Source organism: Pogona vitticeps, chromosome 2, assembly GCF_051106095.1.
Source record: "Pogona vitticeps strain Pit_001003342236 chromosome 2, PviZW2.1, whole genome shotgun sequence".
Taxonomy (NCBI): domain Eukaryota; kingdom Metazoa; phylum Chordata; class Lepidosauria; order Squamata; family Agamidae; genus Pogona; species Pogona vitticeps.
The window spans coordinates 57,008,869-57,033,196 of record NC_135784.1 but is presented as its reverse complement, the minus strand read 5'-3'; the positions used below and the strand labels follow the sequence as shown (position 1 = coordinate 57,033,196).

Below are 24,328 nucleotides of genomic sequence, written 5' to 3'. Positions count from 1 at the left end.
CCCTTTAACACCACCTTCTGTCACCTCATTGGCTGCTGTTCCACTGCTCAGCTGTGATGGACAGGTGAGGGCAGGGCTGAACGCTACAGAGGCGAGTCTGGGAGCCACTGAACACATGGTTTTTTTCTCCAAAGGACGAACCAGCAGTTCCTGCCCATCTGTATTAGGGATAGATAGGGAAGATAGATTGATAGATCCCACTTTAAATTTCTTCTCTTTTAGATTCCTGGAATAGATAGACTACCATTGATTTCTGTGCTTCACTTTTTTGTTTAAAAAAGGCAAATGAATTAATAAAAAGGAAATATTTTGATAAAAGCTAATATTTGGGGGTGGGAATCCGTATTTCACAGCGGGTCGTGCTTTTAAACAACTGTGTATGATTGCAAGCCTAATTTACATGTGGGCTTGTCAGAGAAACAGTTTCCCTGCTTAAAACTGGGCATGCACAGAGCTTTCCTTTTTGTTCAGAGCGAAGCAGTGTTTAAAAGGCTTCTTAAATAGCCTTTATTGACAGTTTCTGAAGTGTAGCAGTAACCAACAGAGGAACTTAACAAGTCATAGACAAAGGCTCAGTTTGCTTGCATCACAAGCAAAGAAAACTCTTTGTACTGTGGCTTTATTAAAGTTGCTTCCCTAAGGTCTGGCACTGGTAAATAAGGATATGCTGCTACATTGTCAGCAAAAAAAGAAGAGGGAAAAAGCCTTGCTTCCTCTGGGGTGCAGCAAGGTGATTACAGAGGAAGAAATTTTCTGTGTAACTTGATAAGAAGTGGAATAAACAGGAAAGCTACTGAAGAACCTCAGTTCCCAAATGAAAACTCCAGACAACCACCTTAGTCTGGCTTCCTCTCAGCCTGCCTTTAAATGCTAGAGAAGATCAGCAACATGTGGTTTCTCCGGGATAAAAACACATCTCATGATTGCTTTGTACATGTTCGGAAATGCTTGTGAGCAAAGGTCATTGGCTGCAATAACACATGTACTAAGCTCTTGGATGAACACTCGTTTCGTTTTCCCCATTTCAATTAATATGCAATACTCTTGCTTGCAAATTACTTATTTCCCACGTTGAATGTCACCATGCTATCCCTGACTGGGATGAGGGAATGTGTCCCCATTGATTGTGCTGGACCTCTCAGCGGCTTTCGATACAATCTAGCATGTTATCCTTCTGGCCCGACTTGGAGGTACTGGAGGTTCCAGTCTTTCTTGGAGAAGAGAATTCAGAAGGTGGGGCTGGGGGAGTCCTATTTGACACCCTGACCACTGGCCTGCAGGGTCCCTGGTCGGTTGAAGAACAGATCAAAGAATAAGGGTGCACCCTGTGCTGGATGGGATTACAGTACTGTACATCTGAAAACTCAGGTCCGCTATTTGGCAGTTGCTCCTGGATTTGTCTCTCAGCCTGGATGCCCAGGTTTCGGAGGTGGTCAGGAGTGCATTTGCACAGTTAAAACTAGTGCACCATCTACACCCGTTCCTGAACTGCTCTGATCTGGCCATGGTGACACATGCCTTAGTTACATCCCAGCTAGATTACTGTAACATGCTCTACATGCGGCCGCCTATGGAAAGTATCAGGAAACTTCAGCCAATCCAGAATTAGCAGTAAGATAGCTAACTCAAGCTGATTACGGGGATCACATAACCCCTCTATTACAGACTGTCTTTTAATTATGTAAGCCATATTTATATATTCATTGTTTTTAGCTTTAAATATTGTCTTTTAATGATGTTAACTGCCTTGGATCCTTCTTAAGGAGAAAGGTAGGGCAATGAATGAATGAATGAATGAATGAATGAATAAATAAATAAATAAATAAATAAATAAATAAATAAATTCTACATACCTATTTTGTTAACTCCATAAGATGGCCTAAGCTGCCCTATGGCTTGGCTGGGAATTTATAGCCTTTTTATCTTAAACCTTCAAACTGGAAGACCACCTTAAGGTCATGTGTCTCTACAAATGAGATACGGCTCTTCCCAAAGATTAATATTGTCTGTTTCCAGATCTGTAACAATGTGGTCTTCTTTTAAACTTACTTTTCAAGCTTCCATCAAGCTTTTTAAGATTATCAAAGTACACTGGTCAGTTATGTTTACTAAAGCAGCAAAGAAGCTTGTGGTGACTCCCTTAGATTTCTTGTTACTTACGTTATTGTAATTCATGAAATATTCAGTAACTGGAAACAGAACTAGTTATCAGATACACGTGTCATAACACAAGATTCGTCTATAACATAATAAAATACATTGCCACACAAATTCTTTCCTGTCTTCTCATTATCTAGGATATGCCTTTGGAATGTCACTTTGAAACTGACAGGATATTTGAGGCTCGATGGGAGAACACATCTACTATTCAATGTAGCAATGTACTGGTAAGTTCCATACCATTGGATATTTTGCACCTCTTTTAAAGTCTGCATGACATATAGCTCAGTGAGTTAAAATGGGTGTTTGATTCCTCACTGTACCTCCTAGGAAGGGAGTCATCCTATGTAGCCTTGGGCAGGCTGCACAGTCCCTGAGCACCCCCAAAAGAGGGGAATGATAAACCACTTCTAAGTATTCTGTATCTAGGAAACCTTAGAAAGCATTATCATAAGTCTGAATCAGCTTGACAGCATGTAATTATTATTACTATGTTACTTACAGATATTAATGATGGGACATTTACCATGTATATGCTGTTTTATTGTTTGACTCAAACTGCATTAGAATTTGGTTTCATAAACCCCAATGTTATTGTCACTGTGTTTATTCCCAAGACATTCTCTTTCTAATATAAGAAGAAGGCAAGGGTGGTTCATTTGCTCAACAGTGAAACTCCTGCTAAAAGGAAGTTTCACTGTTGAAAGTGCTGACTGTTGTCATAGCTTCTGTCTTCTAACTACCTGTTGAGAATGAGGAACATTTTTTAAAAATAAAAGTGGGTCACACTTCCCTGATTTTTTACACAGAACCTTTGAAACATAAAGTCCTGTGTGAATTTTGCTTCCACAAAAGCTTGGTTCTCTTATCACTAAAATATGATTTTAAAAGGATAGGACAGAACTTTTTGTTTGCCCCATCCCCCTGAAGAATGTCAATCTCATATACCAAAACACAGCTTGTTATAATATAAAAAATGTTCTTGTGATGAAAGCTATAAAACAAATGTATATTCTGCCATTATACTTTGGTCTTCAGTTATTGGGATGACTCTTCCTTTGTTTTCTTCATGCAGCTTTATACTTCAAACAAAAGACACCTCTTTCCAGTAAACCTTCAACTGAAGGAAAAACCTGGTAGATTTATTGACAGTCCCCAGATGATGACAGGTTTGTTTTAAATATGTTCTTCACCATTTTTTCTAAATGAAAGGATAAAATTTCCTTAAAATGAGGTTACACATGCTTACTGAGTTGGTGTTTTTCACCAAGTCTCTTGTGGTATGTTGGGGACAGCAATTTTTCTTGTATAATTAGAGAAATGTTTTATATTTCCAGTGATACAATTCATTCATTTATTCATTTATTCATTTATTCATTCATTCATTCATTCATTCATTCATTCATTCATTCATTCATTCATTCATTCATTCATTCATTCATTCATTCATTCAGTTTTTATACTGCCAATCTAGTAAATTGCTATTCTGGGCGGCGTACAACAAAAATTAAAGCTAAATTGCAAAACAAATTTGTATGTACATAATTTGTATAAACAAATTATATGCAAAATTCAGAAGAAGCTCCTAATCCAAATGGGGAGGTCAACTCTGCCTTCATGAAAACAGGTGTCACTTGGATGTGCTATTTCAGATATGCATGCAAGTACAGTCGTGCCCCACTTAACGTTTACCCCGCATTACGATGAATCTGCTTCACAACAATGTTTTTGCGATCGCAAAATGATGTTTTAAATGGGTTTTTTTCACTTTGCAAAGATCGGTTCCCTGCTTCACATTACGACCTATTCTTCACATTAAAACAGCTGATCATCGGGGTTTCAAAATGGCCACCGGGTGCTCAAAATGTCTCCCCGCTGTGCTTAGGGACGGCTTCCTCGCTATACAGGCACCGAAAATGGCCCCCATATGGAAGATCTTTGCCTCAACCTTAAGTAAAAGGAAATAATGCTTACTTGTTTTTAAAATTCTTTAAGACTACTAGCTTATGTTTAAGACAGACTAATAGGAACCTATGGCCCCTAAACCAGAGATAATAATTTGAATGAATTTAAATTAGTTGTGAATAACTAGTCCTATGAACATAGAGTTCCTTTCACATCAAATGCTATTTTTTTAGTCTGACAGTAAAACAGGGCTAACAAGAATTTTGACTGGAACTGAACTTATTAGTAGAAGTTGTGCAGTGGACATTAGCATAGAGTGAATTTTCATGATACTTTAGTCATGTGGTTGTAGCTGTTATTATGCTTTATCATGACATGCTTTATCTCTTACCACTGTGGATAATATGTAAAATTTCTGACCAGCATGTTCAATCATCCACTCTCACAATACAAATTCCAGCTGAACAAGAATCATTTGCATGGCTATTATCAATACCACATAAGCAAACGTTGTACATATTTCCAGAGAAGTATTTTATTTATGTATTTATTTTATTTATTTATTAGATTTCTACCCCCCCCCCCAGACAGCGTCTACTCTGGGCAGCATACAAATGTCATAAAATATCATAAAATACAATAGAAACATCATGATCATTAAACAATTAAATCAATAATATGGCATGTTCAAGATGGGAAATGATAGAACAAAAAGCTAGAGTTCAACAATTGACAGAAGGGAAGGCCTGCCTAAAGAGCCAAGTCTTTAAATGGCTCTTAAAAACACCCAGCGAGGGTGCCAGGCAGATCTCTGTTGGAAGGCTGTTCCATAGTCAAGGGGCCACTGCTGAGAAGGCTCGGTTTCTTGTTCTTTCTTTCTGGACCTCTCTCGGCATTAGGCCCCTCAATCGTCCCTCCTGGCTGTGCCGAGTAATTCAGGTAGATCTAGGTGGGAGAAGATGATCTGCCAAATATCGAGATCCCAAACAGTTTAGGGCTTTATACGTCATCATTAACACCTTGAAGTCAATGCGGAAATGAATGGGCAACCAATGTAAGGCAGCTAGAGTGGGAGAGATATGTTGGTGTTTTCTCACCACACTAAGGAGTCTGGCCGCCGTGTTCTACACCATTTGAAGCTTCCGCATCAATCTCAAAGGTAGCCCCACGTAGAGCCCATTGCAGTGGTCTAGTCTCGAGATTACGAACATATGGACAAGAGTGGTGAGGGACCCCCCCATCAAGGTAGGGTCGCAGCTGGGCGATCCGCCACAGATGGAAATAGGCAGAGCGGGCCACAGACGGCGCCTGGGTTTCCATGGTAAGCACCTGGTCCAAATGTATCCCCAAGCTGCGGACCCCACTCTGTGCAGTGAGAGTCACCCCCCAAAAAGAGAGGGAGTTTCCCAGACCGCCAATGGAGGGGCCACCCACCCTCAAGACTTTGTCCAGATTCAGCCCCAACCCATTCAGCTGCATCCATTGCAGTACAGCCTCCAAACAGCGCTGAAGGGACAGAACGGCATCCACTGAAGTAGGTGAAAAGGAGATGTAGAGCTGGGTGTCATCAGCATACTGATGGCACGAAGCCCACACCCCCTGATGACCCCACTCAGTAGCCTCATATAGATATTAAACAGCATTGGGGAGATGATCGACCTCTGTGGAACCCCACAATTGAGACTCCACGGGGCCGAGACACTCTCCCCAATCTGTACTCTCTGGGGATGGTCCTCCAGGAAGGAGCGGAGCCAGGCAAGTGCCAGGCCACCGATTCCCAACTTGGAGATTCTCCCCAGGAGGATACTGTGGTCGATGGTATCTAAGGCAGCTGAGATATCGAGGAGGACCAACAAGGACATGTTGCCCCGTCAGCCTCCCTCAACAGCTCATCCAACAGTGCGACCAGTGTCGTTTCTGTACCGTGGCGCGGCCTGAAGCCCAACTGAAATGGATCCAGGGCATTATTCAGAGATATTTGGGAAGAATAAGTGTACTACTGGGTCATCTGGTTCTTTGATGGCTTTGGAAAGGAACAGACATATTTCTGGAGACTCTACATGGATAGCAGCCCAAAGCTTATAGGAAGGAAGTTCAGAAGGAATACTTTGCTGATCACAGGTTTCTGAAGGCAATCAAGAACTTAACTTTCTATAACATGTCACTGTTTCATATAGAATGCCTAACTGCACCTTAGCTTAGATTCAGAAGGATCTCATTGTAACAGTTTGGCTGAAGCTTCATTCTGTATTATGCTTCCCTCATTTATTCATCCACATTTCCCTTTGTCTGTCCCCATTTGATAGCAGCTCTCTGCATCGTTGTTCAGGGCCAAAATATTCAAATCTGCGATTAGATGCTTGTGATTTCATGTATTAATGAGAAGGTAATAAGACAGTGAAACAAGGGCAGGCAGAAATAGGAAAACTAAACAGATGCCTACTTGAGGGAAGAATGGTGAAATGCCAGGCGTTGTAACAGCCATTGTTAGCTGCTGAAAACTGATACTTCTGCTAACTGTATGGAGTCAGCTGCCCAGAGCCGCCTCTCATGTTATATCTAGAATCAGAAAAATGTGGTGCAAATTGACAAAAGGATTTTTTTTAAAAAAAAGTCTTATATCATGTTGCAATGGAAATGGATGCCCAGAACTTCTGGGAAATCTTTAGGAACACATCCAAAATTCCTCCATTGTTGTTATGTACAAACACTAATGTTGCTCTTGAGATGTTGATGTTACAGTGCCAAAGGGGGACGGGTAGGGGGCACTTACATACAGAACATCCTGTGTGCTTCAATCTTAGGATATGTTGTCTTTTTTTTTCCCCAGTGGAGATTTACAATTGTGCAACTGGAAGTGCTGACTGTTCTCAGTGCCTTGGGAGAGAAGATCTGGGTCATCAGTGCACTTGGAGTGAGAGTAGTTCTAGTTGCAGACTAAACACGGAGTCTGTTCAGAGCCCAGGAATGTGCCCTCCTCCTGAGATTAGGAAGGTAAGACTTGGGCACAATACAGAAAGATGAACTCTGTTCAGCATTATTTTGCCACAGCCAACTTAAAAACCGAGAAGGCTTGATACTTCAGAAAATCTTATAGAGAAACACAATTTCCGGGCAACACTGAGAAAACTGGTGCCATTATAGGGACGTGGTGGTGCTGTGGGCTAAACCGCAGAAGCTTGTGCTGCAGGGTCAGAAGACCAGCAGTCGTAAGATCGAATCCACACGACGAAGTGAGCTCCCGTCGCTTTGTCCCAGCTCCTCGCCAACCTAGCAGTTCGAAAGCATGTAAATGCGAGTAGATAAATAGGTACCATCTCGGTGGGAAGGTAAAATGGTGTTTCCTAGTCACGATGGCCATGTGAAAACAGAAAGCTGTCTTCAGACAGGCGCTGGCTCTATGGCTTGAAAAGTGGGATGAGCGCCGCTCCCTAAAGTCGGACACGAATGGACTGAAAATGTCAAGGGGAACCTTTACCTTTACTATAGGGATAGTGAGACAGAGATGTGCATTTTGATTTCTGCAACAGATACATTAGATGAACTATAAATGATACAATCAAGTATTCATAATGCAAGTGGAGAATACTGGTGAATTCTCTGGCTGAAGTTGAAAATCCTGCACACAAAAATCAGATAGGATAAATCCTGAATCCTGAGATTTAAGATGGCGATGTGAACATTTTCATGACATTACCAAAACCCTAGCTCCATTAACTTTGCTGTTGTTCAATATAACCTATGTTTCCTTTTTGCTGTTTTAAGAAAGAGCTAAATTTATACATACAGACCTTTCGGAGATAAAACTTAATCCAAGTAGAAGTTAAGCCTTTTGCTTTCAGTGGAAGAATTAAAATTTGGAATTAAGAGTCAACCAGGAGGCTCTACGTCTACACCAGAATCTAAAAAGTACATTTGAAAATATCAAAGGACCACTTCACAAAAGACAAATTGATGATGTGTGCATTGCTTCAGCACAGGAAATTGAGTGTACTCCATGGAGCATTCATATTCTTGTTCCAGCATTTATCTCCCAAAACATGCAGTGAAACATTTGCAGATTCTTTCCATTCATCGCAGTCCAGAGGTGAGATGTAAAGTTGGGCACAAACCTTGGTTCGGAGGTTCATGCAGGTTAGTACATGTGGTACAGAGGTGTTGTGTGTTCCCTTCCCCCGCCTCCCTGGCTGGATCCTCCACTCACCAGCCAGCATACTCTCCTCTCCTGCTGCTTTTTGGCTGTTCAACCAGTCTCTGGCAGGAGCACAGGCTTCCCTACCCTGCCTCCTTGGCTGATCATCTACTTAGACAAGGAGGGATGACAGGAAAATCTGTGCTCCTACCAGGATTGGTTGAACAGCCAAAGAGGAGGAGGAGAGGTGTGTACTTCAACTGATGAGTAAGTCACTGGAGAGGGAGGTGAGGGAAGGGAATACACATTACCTGTGGTGCTATGTGTACAGATTGGCACAAATGTCCGAACCGAGGTTCATGCCCGTCTCTAGTGGGATACATACCGTTTCCTTCACATGAGTCTTGTGCAGAGCAGACATAGATAAAAAGAGAGAAATAAATCTAGTGGCCAATGTAGAGAAAATTGGTAATGAATTTGAGGCTGGAGAGGTTGGAGTGAGTAAAAATCTAATCCATTTATAATCCAGTGGCTTTTTATTGCTAATATTTGCGGTCTGTTCCAATTTCTCAGAGGTGTTAAAGAACCTGTCTCAGCTTCACTGCATAGGAAACCTAGCCTCCTGCTGCCTGTCAAACACAACAACTCAAAACAAACCACAAGAATAAAGGTTACAGTGTGTGTCACAGGATTCAGATGCTGTTTCCCTTCGGCGGAAGTCATGTTCAGTTGGCAGCAACTACAAGCAAGACAGAAGGGCCTGGCGTGCTCTGGTCCGCGGGGTCACGAAGAGTCAGACACGACTTAACGACTAAACAACAACAGCAATCAAATACTGGGCTGCAGCTCCTCTAACTGTACTGTTAGGGAAAGAAGGAATGAAAATCGGCTTTTCCTTTGCACTTTTCACTACCCTTGTTTGTTTATTTCTTTGTTGTAGTTTAAAAGGCCTTGTCTAAATGCAGGGCATTGAAAACATTGAGAAGTTCCATTACAGCAAGACTTACAGATCAGAGTTTAAATTAAAAACATCTCGGCAATAATCAGTCTTCTCTCTGAATTTGTGTTAGGCCAGTATATAAACAGGCAAGATACTGATGATCCAGTTAGGACCGTTCGCATTTCTATTGGTTGTTGTGGGTTTTTCTGTTCAAATTGTTTTTTTCAGTGGTGTATGAAATTGTATCTGTATGGGATGAAAGGCATCTCAGAATTAAATTGGTCATAAACATGAAGTAGGATAAACATCCTCAGCATATGGCTTCTTTTTTTTCCTTCTCCTGTAGAAGCAACATAAAGCTGGTGCTTACATACAGGTAAGAATCTTCTATTTTACACATGCTCACCAAGTTCCCTTTGAATTGCAGATTGAACCCCTGAGTGGACCCCTGGAAGGAGGAACTCTGGTTACCATACGAGGAAGAAATCTAGGTCGTAGATTCAGTGATGTGGTTAATGCTGTCAGAATTGGCAATGTGAAATGCTCTCCACTCCAGAACAGATATATAGTCTCTGAGGAGTGAGTATCTCGAGTGACATGGAAGGTTTCTGATTATCTATATCTCCCTTTTCAGTTGAATGATCCTTTCTGGTGGGCTTTCTCCAAGGATCAAGAATTTGATGGCTTTGTATTACTACATGAACTCATGTCATCCGCTAGCCTCCTAGTTGCTGACAGTAGTTGTCTTTGCAAAGAGTTTGGAAGCCAGATAATAGCTGTACTTGCTTTGTGACCCAGTGAGCAAACTGACTGTGGGTCTGCTCACTTCCAAAGCCAGTACTTTTTGCTTTTGCTTTTGTTTTTTGCTTGATAGTATTGGCTGAAATCCTGTTACACAACTCCACTGAGCACAAATGGTCAGGGTGTCATCATCCAGAGACATTAAATTAATTCCAAAATTAGTCCCTCCCAGGTGCCCAACAGCTAAGAAGTTCCCCATTGATGGGATCCAGATTGGTTTTATCACTTATAGCAGCTTTTATTAAAGGCATAGAGACAACCCCTACTACCTTCCCCCCACATTCTCAAGAGGTTGGGTTTCTGGCACTAACTCCCTGGGTACAATGTGTCAGACTGGGGACTTCATTGGGGTGCCTAAAAGTCCAGGTATGGAGAAGTGGGTGGAAAGTATGGCTCCTGTTCTGGGATGGGGTCCTTTTAAGGAAAGCTGGTATAGGCAGATGATGGGGACTGGAGCTTCCTTTGCTGCAGTTTCTGCTTACATCCACAGTGCTGAAGCTGGGTTAGGGTAAGCTCTGTGGCTCCTATCAGGCAGCAAGGATGCAAAGGTTGGGGGTGGCACTGGCTCTGTTGGGGGCTGCGTTGCCAGAGCCAGAGGTCCCCAACTTCCTCATCTGAATGAGCTGGGTGGAAGGGGATGGTGGGTTCACTGTTTGCACCTCTGCAAAGGCACAGAAGTTATGGCCCAGTGCTCAACTGGCCTTTTCCCACTGGGCCCTCCTCCAGCTTGCCATGTCAGGTGGTGGCCCTTTTTCCACCTGCAATAGTGCATCCCAATTGTGTAGGGGCCCATGGGATTTAATCTCTTCCGGGCTCCCCTGAGCTTCTGGGGCAGGTCCAGATGGCCTGTTAGGGGCACTCAAGGAGATCCCTTTGCACACACACACCTTTATATTCCAAGGCTCTGTAGGGATGTTGTTTGCCCTGCAGAAGCCTTTGGGATCCTCAGTACAGGGAATTGAAGAACTTTTAATAACAGAAAATTACTGCCAGATCTCTGGTGGTGGAGCACCACTGGCAATATTCTGGTATTAAAGGCTTCCCTCAATCCTGAAGCTCCCAAAGGCTTTCCCAGTGCTCCCGAGTGAGTCTTGGAACTTGAAAGGAAGGTAGAAAATTTTAAATTAAATTAAAACAAAGATTAACATTGCTGGGGGTGTGTGCCATCATCACCATTTATGCAGCAGAGTTGTGCCAACTGGATTTCAGCCATTTGAACTCCTCCTTAAATTCAACCAATTTCTAATTAAATTTCAACTTAATTTCCAGGAATTTAATTTATAGTAATAAGTAATATAGGTTAAAAAAATGAGTATCTACATACTAGAATTCTAAGGTTGTTTATGTAGCGAATATCCTCTGTAGATTCTGGGTGGCTACATTTAGGTGGAAAATTACTTTACACCCTATTTGTTTGTTTTCCATTTCCAGGAGGGGAAGTTAACCATGAGATAATTTTTTCCTGTGGAGGGGCATTGAAAGGATATTCACTTACTGGCCTAATAGTTAGCTCTCTGTCCCAACAAACTGATCTGCACAAAATTCTAAGCTCCCTCCTGTCTTCTACAGGTGACCTAGCAGTCAAGAGTGACAAGTATAATCAAAACTTGCACAGCTGCTACTCATGCTATAGCCATTTGGAAAACAACTAGGAAACTTCTTCTACAGTGTCAAACCTTTCAGTAGCTTCACATTCTTGCCTCCCCCCACTCCCATAAGTTACTTTATTCTCATTGCTGGACGGCTTGATGTACAGTACCAGCAGGGGCAATTGTCTGCACCCTGCTTTGGAATGAAATCATGCACAAACACTTAAGAGAAACCCATTAAGATAATTTCTTATGAAAACGGTACCAAGAAGCCATGAACCATGGCTGCCAAAATCGGCAGATCAAGCAATCTAGAATGCAGGTGGCTCAAGGCGTACTGCTCATACAAGTAACATAGCACTATATAATTTGGAAGAAATAGAAATTATCCACCATAAATAGCTGAGGGAAATAGCTAGGCATAAAGAAGATTTCTTCTTGTAGAAAGACTTGAGTTATACCTGGGGAGAAAGGTAGAAATGTGCAGATAACTTGTAATTACTTTTTATTTAAGGGTATTACTGCACCTGTTGCTTTTTCATGTAACTGTATGACAGAACATATTGTGAGTAAAATGTAAACTTTGTACCAGATTCTGCTCCTGATTTTCATATTAGTTCTGGGTTTCTTTGAATTAAATATACTGTTTCATTAAGTATTCACTAGCAGAAATCCAGTAGTAAGTCACAACTAGGGTAGGTTTATTGAATCAGTAAGGATTTAGAGAATCAACACCTAAGTAGTTACACTCATACTCCAGTTGTGACTTACTATTGGATTTCAGTCACTGTATCACAGTGTTCATTGTATCATTTTGGTAAGTATTGTAGAATGTCCTTCGTGCTCGCTTCTTCTTGTTACGGCTTCTTTTAATGCAATAGAAAAGATTTTGAAATGGGCTTTTACACCAAAAGTGATGCTGTTGCCTTTGTTGGGTGGTGGAGCAGGGCTACATCCCAACTTGCCCAGTACTGGCTGCTGCATTATTCGACACAAATGTTTGTCTGCCAAGCTTTCATCATCCTATATGATGTGGAACTACAGAGTTAACCTTTGTTACTCGGATGCTTTTGAACTGCAACTCCCAGAAACCCCAGCTAGCACAGTTGGTGGTGAAGGCTTGTGGGAGTTGCAGTCCAAAACTCCTGAGTAACCCAAGGTTAAGAACCAGTGATCTAGGCAATGCTTTTTGCTCAGCATTGTTGATATTTACCAATATGCTTCAAGGAACACTTTCTAGTTCTAAATAGAAAATGAATACTGTATTAGGACGAGTGGCACAGACAACAAAATTTGGATGACAAGAAAAGGAGGCACAAATTAAAATGTCAAAGTTTAATTAATTAAAGCATTACAAAGGTTGCTAGTTGCAAGCATACTTTGTACACCTTAAATCAAATTACCAGTGCTGTTTAGTCACATGGCTAAATGAAGTGACAACAAAAACTTCTTGTTATTTGAATATTCTGTGTGTTGTTTTTGGCAAGCTACATTTCACAGTAAACAAGAGAATGAAGAAGAAAAATGAGTTCTTCACAAGTGTTGTGTTCCAAGATACGGATTATGCTGTTGATACCGTGAATTGATAATAAGATTTTTAAAATACCTGTCCGTCACTGTAACTATAAAGAACATAAAGTATAGGCATGAAACTTCCTGTTTTGCCCTAATCTGGGTGGGGTGGGCTGCAGGCCATGCTGCCTCAAGGAATTTTGGAAACTGCAGTCCAAAAAAGTACAGTATTGCTTTTCCAAACAGTAATTAATACATTACTGTCAGGTTCAATGCATACTGAACAGGGAAGAGTTAGTGAAGAGGTTGTACCAAGATAAACTCTGTACAACTTTTAGTATGTGGCTTATTACGTATCATGTATTTGCTGTAAGGCCATTCCTCTTGTGAACATTTAGGGAAGAAGAGTCATATCTTAATGCTAGAAATATTAGGGAGAGGCCACATCTTAATGCTGGATCGCATCTTTTGCATGGAGAGTCTCTGTCAGGAAGCTGCCTGTAATCCTGGAGAAGCCACCACACCTGTCAATAGTGCTTACTATCCAGCCATATTTTAGTTCTCAGTAGTAGTCTCTTTTTTTCCCACAGAATTGTATGCTGGGCTGGAGAAGCTTTAACAGAATTTACTGATGTGGTGACAGTTAATCTGAGCAAGGAAGGGAAATCCAGGGAGCGATACTCTTATGTAGTAAGTGTTTTCTCATTCTTTTCTGAGTTGTTAATCTTGAATTTGTTGTTGGGAAAAACCCTGTTGACTTTGATCAATGTGCCAATGGAATGAGTTATAATTTTTAGCCATTATGCATATATTACCTATTAAGCACTAGAAAAAGAAATGTGGATTGGTGGCCTATCTAGATACTCTGCATTCCAAACAAACTCAAAATGGGATACTAACACTTACAAGTGTCTGCTGTACTGGCTTGAAAATAATCATGTTTTCTAAGTATCTTCAAAATAGACAAAGATTAAGGTAAGATAATTTAATCTTCTTATGCTTAGAAAAAGCTCTTCCTGTGCTTATTAGAATAGATACACTAAGTCATTCAGAATGACATGATGCACTATATCAAATTATCGCTCACATAAATGGGATCTGCCATCTTATCTCGTATGGTGACTGATATTGATGACACTTGTGGAAATTGCTTAGTCAGGAAACACCTCAATCATTTATGCTGAGCACAGAAGCAAAAAAATAAAAGTCTGTGACTTCAGTTGGTGTATTTCCATTAATGACAAAAACAGCCTTTGTTCAAACCAGGACTTCTCCATAAAGGAAAAAATAAGCAAAGCAATTCCCATTAATTCCAAGATAAATGAAACATTTTCCATACATGATTTAGTTTTAGACCACCATTTGCCTCTTGGCAACTATGAAACTAGGCAGACTACTAAGGCTACCTTATGTAGTAATTGTTTGACAATCATTATGGTGTATACTGTTAGAATATATAGTTGTACAACCTAGCATGTATATATGCATATATAAGAATAATTGATATGTGTTATTTATATACTAGGAGACTGTAACCAGTCGGATTCTGTATAATTTTAGCCAGTGGGTATTTGAAGGGGCTAACTGCCAGATAGAAGAATAAGAAGGGACAGTTAGGATAAGTTTTATTCTCTTTATTCTGCTTGTTCTATTTGTCTGTTGTTAAGGAAACTATTATGAAATTGTTATAAATCTGTCGAGCACAAATCTATACCTGGTAAAATAATCAAGTACTGTTAATTTTTTTCCCAACACGTTACAAACATTTTTAAAGCTTTATGATGGCTAAATGAATATTCCTTCAACTGCTGACATGCACACACATGTTCATATATGAATACCAAGGGAGAATCTATTCATGAACTGTATGGGTATTTTAAAAAATATTTATGCTTGATCCACTGCATGTGTAAATTCTCAGAAATTTCAACACACACAAGTTTCTCTGTGCACTTCAGGACCCCCTGCTTAGACTTCCACACTGTAGAAAAAGGATGAAGTAAACATTCTTACGGAATTAAATGCATGTAAAGCAATATCTGGGTTCATTGATTTCCTTGATTGCCAAGAATGAGAAAATTCTGGGAGACAAAAAATGTTCATTAGTTATGATATAGCCCTAAAACATTATTATTTCACATAAAAATCCAATGTTGTGTTGGGCAAAAAGGCTACATTCTTTATTCACAATACAATTTGCAGGTAACATTTTCTCAAGGAATTAAAAATGTACAAAACCTGACCTTAACAAAAGTAACATTCAATAATGCAGGCAGGAAATAGGTTGCAAACTACCAGATTTATCCTATTGCATTTTGCTTTGCAGAACAAATTCCAGTTTAGAAATGAATTTAGTTGGAAATTTTATCACCTTTCCTGCTACCAAAATCCCAATCTAAATCTGCTTTTACTTCTTGCCAGTGGCTGCTTTTCAGTTTAAAAATAAAACATAGAACATTCTGTTCATTACATCTATATTGGTCCTTTAAAACCACTCAGTATAAAATAACATATATAAATGTGAACATTGTGTAAGATACTTTAAGATAAAAAACAGTGCATTTTTAAAAGGACCTAAAAACATTGTCCTTGTGCCATTCTTTTTCTGTAAAAAGGATCCTCCAAAGTTTTAGTGTTACAATACATTATACTCTCTAGTATTAAATGGTGCTATGCAATTCCAGCAGAACACAATGAATATATTTCTTACGTTCTGGATATAAAAAGAAGTCCTATGGCATACCACATCCCTTCAAGCATATTTCTTCAAAATTATAAGGAACCTCATCCAAGCTATCTATCGTGGATATTGTTGATCAGAAATAAAGGCACTAAAAATCGACCAGTATGAAAACTCTAAAAAGAGTACAGTATGACATGCAAACAGAGATTTTAACTTTCAAATAGGTTGCAGGTCAAAAAATTCAAGTTTAAAAAAATGTAAGCATCTGGAGGATCATTCTGTAAAAAACAACCATTGGCAACAGTCACTGCTGGTTTTTCTTTGGTATCCTTTAGCGTGTAAAAGGCCTTAATTCTGAATAATAAAAATAGTGGGATCAAACATGGAATAGAATAAAACACGAAACCGCAAAATAAAAAAGTACAGTAAATAGCACATTACTTACATTACTTCTGTAGAATTTTTTAAAAATCAACCAATTAAAATGATTTAAAAGATTCTAAAATATTTTAAAAAAAACACAAAGGTGCCTGGTGCAAAAATGGCAACCAAGTAAATACAATGTAAGTTTTCGTAGAGATAATATTTCACAATTAAAGCACCATCTCCTTGATGAAACAAGCCATCCCACAGCAGCACCTCTGCTTACCCAAGTCATCTTTGATTTTCTTGGCCAACCTTCTCATCTCTGAAGCCCCTCCGAATTCAGATATAAAAAAAAGAGGTAGAATTAGCATTATCATACCAATGAGAATTTACTCCAAATCCTTTGTATATCTTCTTGTTTTATGCATTGTGTGAGTAGTCTTAGAACTCTGTAGGAGCTTGTCATCGCTACTAAATCACTGGGACTACCTTCCAACTAAATCTGGCTGGAAGTATTTTCTTCATTTGTAAACTTTGCCCCTCAGGTTTCTTCCTACAGAATTTTTGTGGAACTTTGGATATGCAAAATCTCTGCCGCTTGCTTTTATTACTGAACTGTGATGTTGCTGTGCACTAAGAGATCTGCGAAAATGTCTTACCTTGACATTGCCTCCATTTGTCTTCTCAGCTTCCAGTCGTGAAGTTTATGTCTCCATCTACTGGACCTAAAGCAGGTGGTACCAAAGTAACAATCACAGGGCACAATCTCAGTGTGGGGTCTGAACTCCGAGTTTTGGTTAATGGCACAAAGGAATGCACAGACATCAGGTTAGTCCTGCCTCAGATGGATGAGTTCCCTTGTAGATAATGTGTTAAAGAGCATGTGTTAATGATGGATGCTATAAAAGCCAGCAGTGTTTATGACTAGATGATGGTTGTTGCCTCATTTCTGCTTCTGCCACCTCTTTTCTTTCACCCTTTACTTCCCATCCAGCGTGCCGCCGGGTAAGGGACTGAATATTCTTATCAAAGATCTGAATGGATTGCTTGCTTTTGAAATTAGGCTCAAGGGACCATCTGGCTCCAGGATGGCCTGTGTCCCACTTTGGTTGTTAGAGGTCATTTACCTGGTAAATGGAATGTGGTAAATTTTACCACATTCCCTAAATTGATACCCTTCTCCCCTAAAACTCTTTCTGAGTAACAGCTGAGAAGCTGTCATCCTGGGACTGCAACATTGCTATTGCTTTCCTAAAGGCCTTCTTTCCAACAAGCATCTTTCCCTTCTGCACCTTCTCGAGGACAACAGAATGGATGAACCCTTCCCATTGCAGATAGAACATGTCATAACTTCAGTTCAGCGAATATCTAGTCAATGATGTAAAACCCAGGACAACTTGCAATTAGAGCCAAAAACCTTTTAGTACTGGGCAGAAGTGACTGGGTCAATTTCCAGTATTTCAAAAATCAAACTTCTAAAGAATCACCTGTGGCCTCTGTTTACCCTAATACACAGGATAGCCATTATACTCCTTCTGGTCTTCTGCTTTTTTTGTCCTTTTGCCTGAAAATATATATATTGTTTTCTATATTATTAACTAGAAGAAGACTAGAGAAGATTAAGTTGCCTGGCTTCCTCACAGTGTTCTTAAATGCACACAAGTGAGTTTCATTTTAATAGGTGCTTAACCTTTCATTACCTTGGCACTGTGTCACAGGGGCTCCTTCACAAGCCTTGTCCTACCTTTCTGGCCATAGCTAACCTCCCTGACAGTCCTACTGGAGCTGATTACATGTGAAGCTTAGGTTTTAAAAAGGCTGGGGAGATATATGGTCCATGTACCAGCCTGCTTTAGCTTGCAGTGACTTATTTAGAAAATTGGGAAGAAATGAACTTATCTGTTCCGAACATATTGCTCAGTGATTCTGATTTCTGCTATAGTGGCTGGAATCCTTTTTCTTTGCATAGTAAGTGACACTAGAGTTGGCCTATTGAATCGGTGAGGATTCGGTGAGTCAGCTCCTCTGTAATATGATTCAAATGGGCCTACTCTAGTAAAGTAAGTCATGACTAGAATAGGCCCATTTGAATTGGTGGAAAATACATAGGAGCTGACTCAACAAGTTTCAATGTATCTACTCTAGTGTGATGTACTATGTAAAGCAACAGGATTTCAGCAATATTAGAGAGAATAAATTTATATTTATGGTATTCATGCCATTCATAATTCTGTAAAACTCTGTCATTTATATGGTTTATATTAGAGATGGGTGTACATAACGAGGGTCCAACCCCCTGGGGCCGGACCACCCACTCACCTTCCACTGTTGCTGCGCGCTCCATGCTCCCTTCATATTGTTCCAGAGCTCACGGTCTGCCAGCCACTCCTGGCAGGAGGCGGGAGGATGAGCCTCACTGCAAGGTTGAAGAGTGGCTTGTAGACCGCGAGCTTTGAATCAATAGGAAGGGAGCATGGAGCGCGCAGCAACAGTGGAAGGTGAGTGGACTCTCAGTTTGTTCACCATCTCTAGTTTATATGCAACCTGGAGTCTCATTGTAGACAGCAGGAATCAAATGTTGTCAGCGCACTGTATTCAGCAGCTTTCTGCATTTCTTCTTTTTAGTCGCACTGATACGACAATCACTTGCACCATGCCAAGTGTAGAAGCTACCACCACTGCAAGCATCTGTGTTCAGTTTGAAAATAAGTCATGCATTGGTGAAAACAACAACTTCAACTATGAGAAAAATCCTAGTATAATGGATATCAACCCAAAAAAGAGCCAAATCAGGTAAGATCCTCTTTTTTTGTTGTTGTTGCTTTCTGGAAAGGTCAGCAGGACACCTATATTTAAATCTGTTGTGATGGTCCCACAAAGACACAAGTGGCAGAAGGTGACCTGGATTAGGGGTGGAGTTTCCTTTGTGTCTGCATGTTGCTTTGAGGCTTGGATTATACGCAAGTTGCTGTGAAAAACAGAGCTGATGAGTAAGGCAAAACACTTGTTCACGCTAAACCCAGTTTTTCATGTACCAAAGTGCAAACTAATAATAAGGGGGAGAAATGCTAATGCAGTATCATCAAAAGATGTTGAAATTCCGGCTGAAGTTCATATAAGAATGCATACTTTTCCTACGGGCTTTGACTATTGATACAGTTTGCAATTTTTGCTCAATAGAAGCTGCAGAGCCAACAGATCCATTCTTAAAATATATTACTTTTGATTTCATTTTTTCCCTGAAGCCCTTAGAGCTCCTGTTCCTTTTTTGAATTTCTCCGTGAAATCACTCCTTGCTTAGAACTGACTTAAAGTGTGAACAAAGACATTTGAGAAATCAGCAGGTGTACCTTGAGCCCAGGTTTCTCAGATAATGTATTCTGCCACCAAAGCCAAGTGCCCTTATCTTATGCAATTCTCTTAATGGAAGTCATTGAATTATGATCACAAAGACCAGAACCAAATAGCAATATGTGGTGAAAAGCTTTACAAGGAACAATAGTTAAAACATTCAGTTTTCAGCGCTTGATATGAAGTTCTTACAGTCTTATGATTGTTAGGAAGGACAGAACTGGGTCAAATATGCGTTAAGCCAACGAAAGCAAGTTTCAGCTTGAAAACAGTGTTCTCATATGCTGTGGTATGTAAATGGCACTGTTACTGTAAGGCAACCAAAAAGGGCCGTCTACTGTTAAGAAATGAGTACACCAGAATTCCACATGAGAATCTCTGCATGTTCCATTTTGTTACCACACAGCTGTTTCTCTTCATTGTGGTGCCATAGTTTTGTTTCTCAGATAGATAATTGGATCTATCATGATTTTTCTACAATGATCAAATGCCATTCAGAGCAAAATTTCTTCAAGGAAGCCATGCACCCCAAAGAGTTTCATAGATGTGGCATGAGCTACAGAAAGCCTATGAATATGCATAAGGGCAGCATGCTGAGGCTTTAGAGAGGCCTTAAATGACTTGTGAAGGCGATGTGCCTAAGAGTCCTGTGTGCTAACACTCTGCTTTCGAGTGTCTTTTGGAGGCAAGGGGGATAAATCACTATCTTACTAAATTCCCTGATGAGCCACCTGATGTTGCAATATAATTAAAGCAAGTGGAACATGAAATGGTTGAAGTAATGAAAGGCCACATGCAGAGTAAGTCTGGATTTAGTTTTTGGTAACCAATGGAAACAAGCCGTTTCCCTTTCCTCCTCTCAGCTTTGGTGACATGTGCTTAGAGTTATCTCATTATTTTCTTTAATTGATTTCACGTTGATGGTGCCACATTTAGCATTCCTTAGGCAGCTTGTCCAAGAAAGAAGGGGGGAGACTCTCTACCCAGACTTTTTAGTTTTTAATGACAAGTATTGAAAACTTTAAGGTTCACGTTAGATGAATCCCACTAATTTTTGGCTTTCATTGGTGACAAAATATATTAAAAGGGTGCCATTTAAGCTAAGTGGTAAAGTAGGCATTTGTTTGCTTTACAGAGTGACGAAAAGCTCAAAAGTAATTTTGTCACTGCAAGAACTGATGAAATGAAAGCTACTGACTTATATCCAAACTGCAAGAAGGCACGTGGTTGCTGCTAACCCACGTCTTCCTGTCACTCCCCTCCCTTCCCAGTAACATGTAGTTTTTTAAAAAGTACATGCAATGCAATGTAATCTCATCTGGGAAGCAAAACTATGGAAGATACGGGTGGGTAATAATAATGTAACAACATGTTGTCTACTTTTGCTTTTTTTCCCCAGTTACACTTTACTAGGGAGTTGTGACACCCATATGCCTCCCTGTATCAAGTAGTTTGAAATTTAGCTTTCACAGTTTAATGGATGACTTCCAGAACTACTATGGACAGGTAGTAGGAAAAGCACAAAATTCTCACTGGCTAACCCTCCCTCACAAAGCTTACTTTTCTGTTTCCTTTGATCTGGCCAGGGTTATGAACACTTCCCTCTTCACTCACTTTATTATCCTGTCCACTTATGTTCACTGAGAGCTCGAGGTTCCCATTTTTTTACATCTTTCTTTCTTTGCAATTTCGTCTTGAAAGCAATGTATCAGAATCCTGAAGCGTTTTCATTTGGGAACACTACAACAGGCAGTGTATGCTTTTCCTTAGGAAAAGTTTGAGTAATAAAACTGGAGAACTCTGAGATAGCAGAATGAGGCCTTTCATGCTCAGGAGCTTACAGTGGTGAAAGAGAATGTGTGTCTGCCTGCCAGAGCCATAGTTTGAAAGCTAGAATGTCTACATATGAGGCACTGGAAGCCGGTAATTTTCATTTGTGTGACTGTGTTGTCCAGGTGTTGGCCCTGACATGGGATTGCTCACTGGGACTTCAAACAGCTACGTAGGAGAAGGAGCTGAGGTTTCTCTCAATATACACTCACTATGCTTTGTTCTATAACTTCTTAAAGAAGTCTCTGTGAAATGGTACCTTAGTTGTTGGTGGTACACCTCTTTGTGGATGAGATTCCATGTTTTAAAGCAAAGAGCACTCAGATTTATTGCATCCCATTCCCAATTAATAATTCGATTATGGGAGTTGTAGTCTTATTATTTATCACGAGAGTTGTAGTCTCTCTAGATGTCCTGTGTGGGTGCAGTGGACAGAGTAACAGATTAGTGCTCGGGAGGCGTAGGTTCAAACCCTGCTCAGCCATGGAAGCTCACTGGCCGTGTGGAACTGGTAAAGCCCTTCCTTAATATCTCAATTTCCTTTATAAGTCCCATTAGGGTTTTTGTAAATTGGTTCTGGCTTGATGGCACATAATAAAAACATCTATTGAGAAGAAAACACCATACTGAGGAAGAGAGTTTAGGAGCCTTCTAAATCCTACTGCTTCTTTCAGAATGAGTTACTGAAATAATGAATTACTAATTTTAAGTCAGTGAGTTAAATGTTGCCACTTTTAAAAGTTAACAGCATCACTCTTTAATTCCTAACATTTAATATAAGAAACAAATTTTCAAACTTGTTTGACTTCACTCATGTGGAGTGGCCATAGTTTGACCTAATTTGAAAGCCAAATAATGTTGCTTCCAGGCTGTAGTACATCAAATCAATGCTACAACTGCATTATATTTTGATTTAGACATACATTTTAAAATATGTTTTGTACATATATGTAGCATACCCATGTACATGCAAAAAATGTGTACTTTGTGTCACACTGTGTTTTATTACGAAATCACACATAATAATATTTATTTTATTTAAAATATTTTTACTCCACCTTTCTCCTAAACAAGGACCCAAAGCAGGTTTCATCATTTTTAAACAAGTAATATTAAAAGCTAAAAACAGTTGGTAAATCTGCATGTCTTGCATCCAGGTTCAGTAGATTCAGTCTCTGCTATCTCAAAAGTTTTTAAAAACATGGTGTAAATTAGCAGAGTTTTGACCCAGTCTAGGCAGTCCAGTTAAATCATACACAGACAGCTTCTTCTGACACCGAGCATAGTTACAATACAGTGGTGCCGCGACTTATGAACGTCCTAACTTAACAACCATTTTGAGTTACGACCAGCTCTGGCTGCAAAATTTTCCTTCTACAGTGGTGCCTCGCATAACGATGTTAATTGGTTCCAGAAAAAAAACGTTATGTGAAAACATCGTTATGTGAAGCACCATTTCCCATAGGAATGCACTGAAAACCGGTTAATCCATTCCAATTGGAACGGATTATCCATTTTTTTCCCTCCCCCCCGCGGCTTGGATCTGATCCATGGCGGCTACCTCAGCCATGGCTGGACTCCCTAGGGGGACGGTGGTGGGATTGGGATACCTTTCAGGCATCCCGGGCTTGGATCCCACCAACCGCCGGTTACCCTTTAAGCGGCGGAGACAGGCCGGGGGGGTGGACCGGGGAGCTTGAAGCCTCTCCGCGCCGACTACCCCAGCCATTCTCGGACTTCCAGAAGTCTGAGAACGGCCTGGGTAAGCAGCGCGGGGAGGCTTCAAGCTTCCCGATCCACCCTCCAGCCTGTCCCCGCCGCTTAAAGCCTCCTTGCGCTGCCTAGCCCGGCCGTTCTCGGACACCTAGGTGTCCGAGAACGGCCTGGGTAGGCGGCGCGGGGAGGCTACCGGCATCGGAGACAGGCTGGGGGGTGGACCGGGGAGCTTGAAGCCTCTCCGCGCCGCCTACCCCGGCCGTTCTCGGACTTCCAGAAGTCTGAGAACGGCCTGGGTAAGCAGCGCGGGGAGGCTTCAAGCTTCCCGATCCACCCTCCAGCCTGTCCCCGCCGCTTAAAGCCTCCTTGCGCTGCCTAGCCCGGCCGTTCTCGGACACCTAGGTGTCCGAGAACGGCCTGGGTAGGCGGCGCGGGGAGGCTACCGGCATCGGGGACAGGGTGGGGGTGGATCGGAAAGGCTTGAAGCCTACCCGCGCCGCTTACCCAGGCCGTTCTCGGACTTCCAGGCATCCGAGAACGGCCAGGGTAGGCGGCGTGGGGAGGCTGCTGGTGGCGGGGACAGGGTGGGGGGGTGTCCGCAAGGCTTCCAGGCAAAGGCCTGGAAGCCTTTGACACCCCGGTACCCTTCCCCCGCCGCCGCTGAGAGCCTTCTGAGCTCTCAAAGGGCTTTCTCCAATATCGGAGGGGGCCCTTTGAGAGCTCGGAAGGGAATTGTCGGCAGGGGACGGCGGCTTCGGGGTCCTTCCGACGCCGCAGCCCACTGCCGACATTTTCCCCCAGCTGAGCGGCGGGGCTTCAAAGCTCCCGCCGCTCAGCTGGGGGAAAATGGTGCCTATGGGGAAAAATCGCAAAGCGATGGCAAAAAAGCCATCGCTATGCGATTTTTTCGTTAAACGGGGCGCTCGTTAAGCGAGGCACCACTGTACCTGCAACCAGAGCTTCAAGTTATGACCGGAAAAAATGTGGGGGAAAAGGCAGGGAATTTAAATTACTAACCATTGGTCAGCGAAGAGGCTGCTTCTTTGTAGCTCTTTTGCCCCAACAGTTAGAGAGTGTGCGTTGGAGGAGGCTTTGGACTGCCTGGTGCTGCTTGCTGCTTCTGAGTGAGTCCATACAGGGTTTTGCAGGGTGGGTTTGGGCTGGGGAGGGGTTATGTTTCTGTGCTGTGATTTTGTGTGTGTGTGTTTTGGTATGTGTTTGTTTTTCAGTCCGTTCTGATGGGGCTTGCATTTTTTTTTTGTGGTGATTTTTTTTCCCCAGCCCCAACGCATTCCGATGGGGATTGCATTGGTTTTTTTTTTTTTTTAGTAATTTTTTTTCCG

At 41.3% G+C, this 24,328-nt stretch overlaps 1 protein-coding gene across 1 annotated transcript in view; it reads left to right on the top strand.

Annotated features, from left to right (window-relative positions):
• PLXND1 (plexin D1) overlaps positions 1–24,328 on the top strand; it is a 224,745-nt gene that overhangs the window by 116,238 nt on the left and 84,179 nt on the right. The window contains exons 10-16 of the mRNA XM_072989488.2: positions 2,298–2,387; positions 3,236–3,329; positions 6,896–7,059; positions 9,565–9,716; positions 13,630–13,729; positions 16,777–16,916; positions 18,714–18,881. Of these exons, the coding sequence (XP_072845589.2) occupies positions 2,298–2,387; positions 3,236–3,329; positions 6,896–7,059; positions 9,565–9,716; positions 13,630–13,729; positions 16,777–16,916; positions 18,714–18,881 (908 nt within the window). The remainder of the gene's footprint in view (positions 1–2,297; positions 2,388–3,235; positions 3,330–6,895; positions 7,060–9,564; positions 9,717–13,629; positions 13,730–16,776; positions 16,917–18,713; positions 18,882–24,328) is intronic.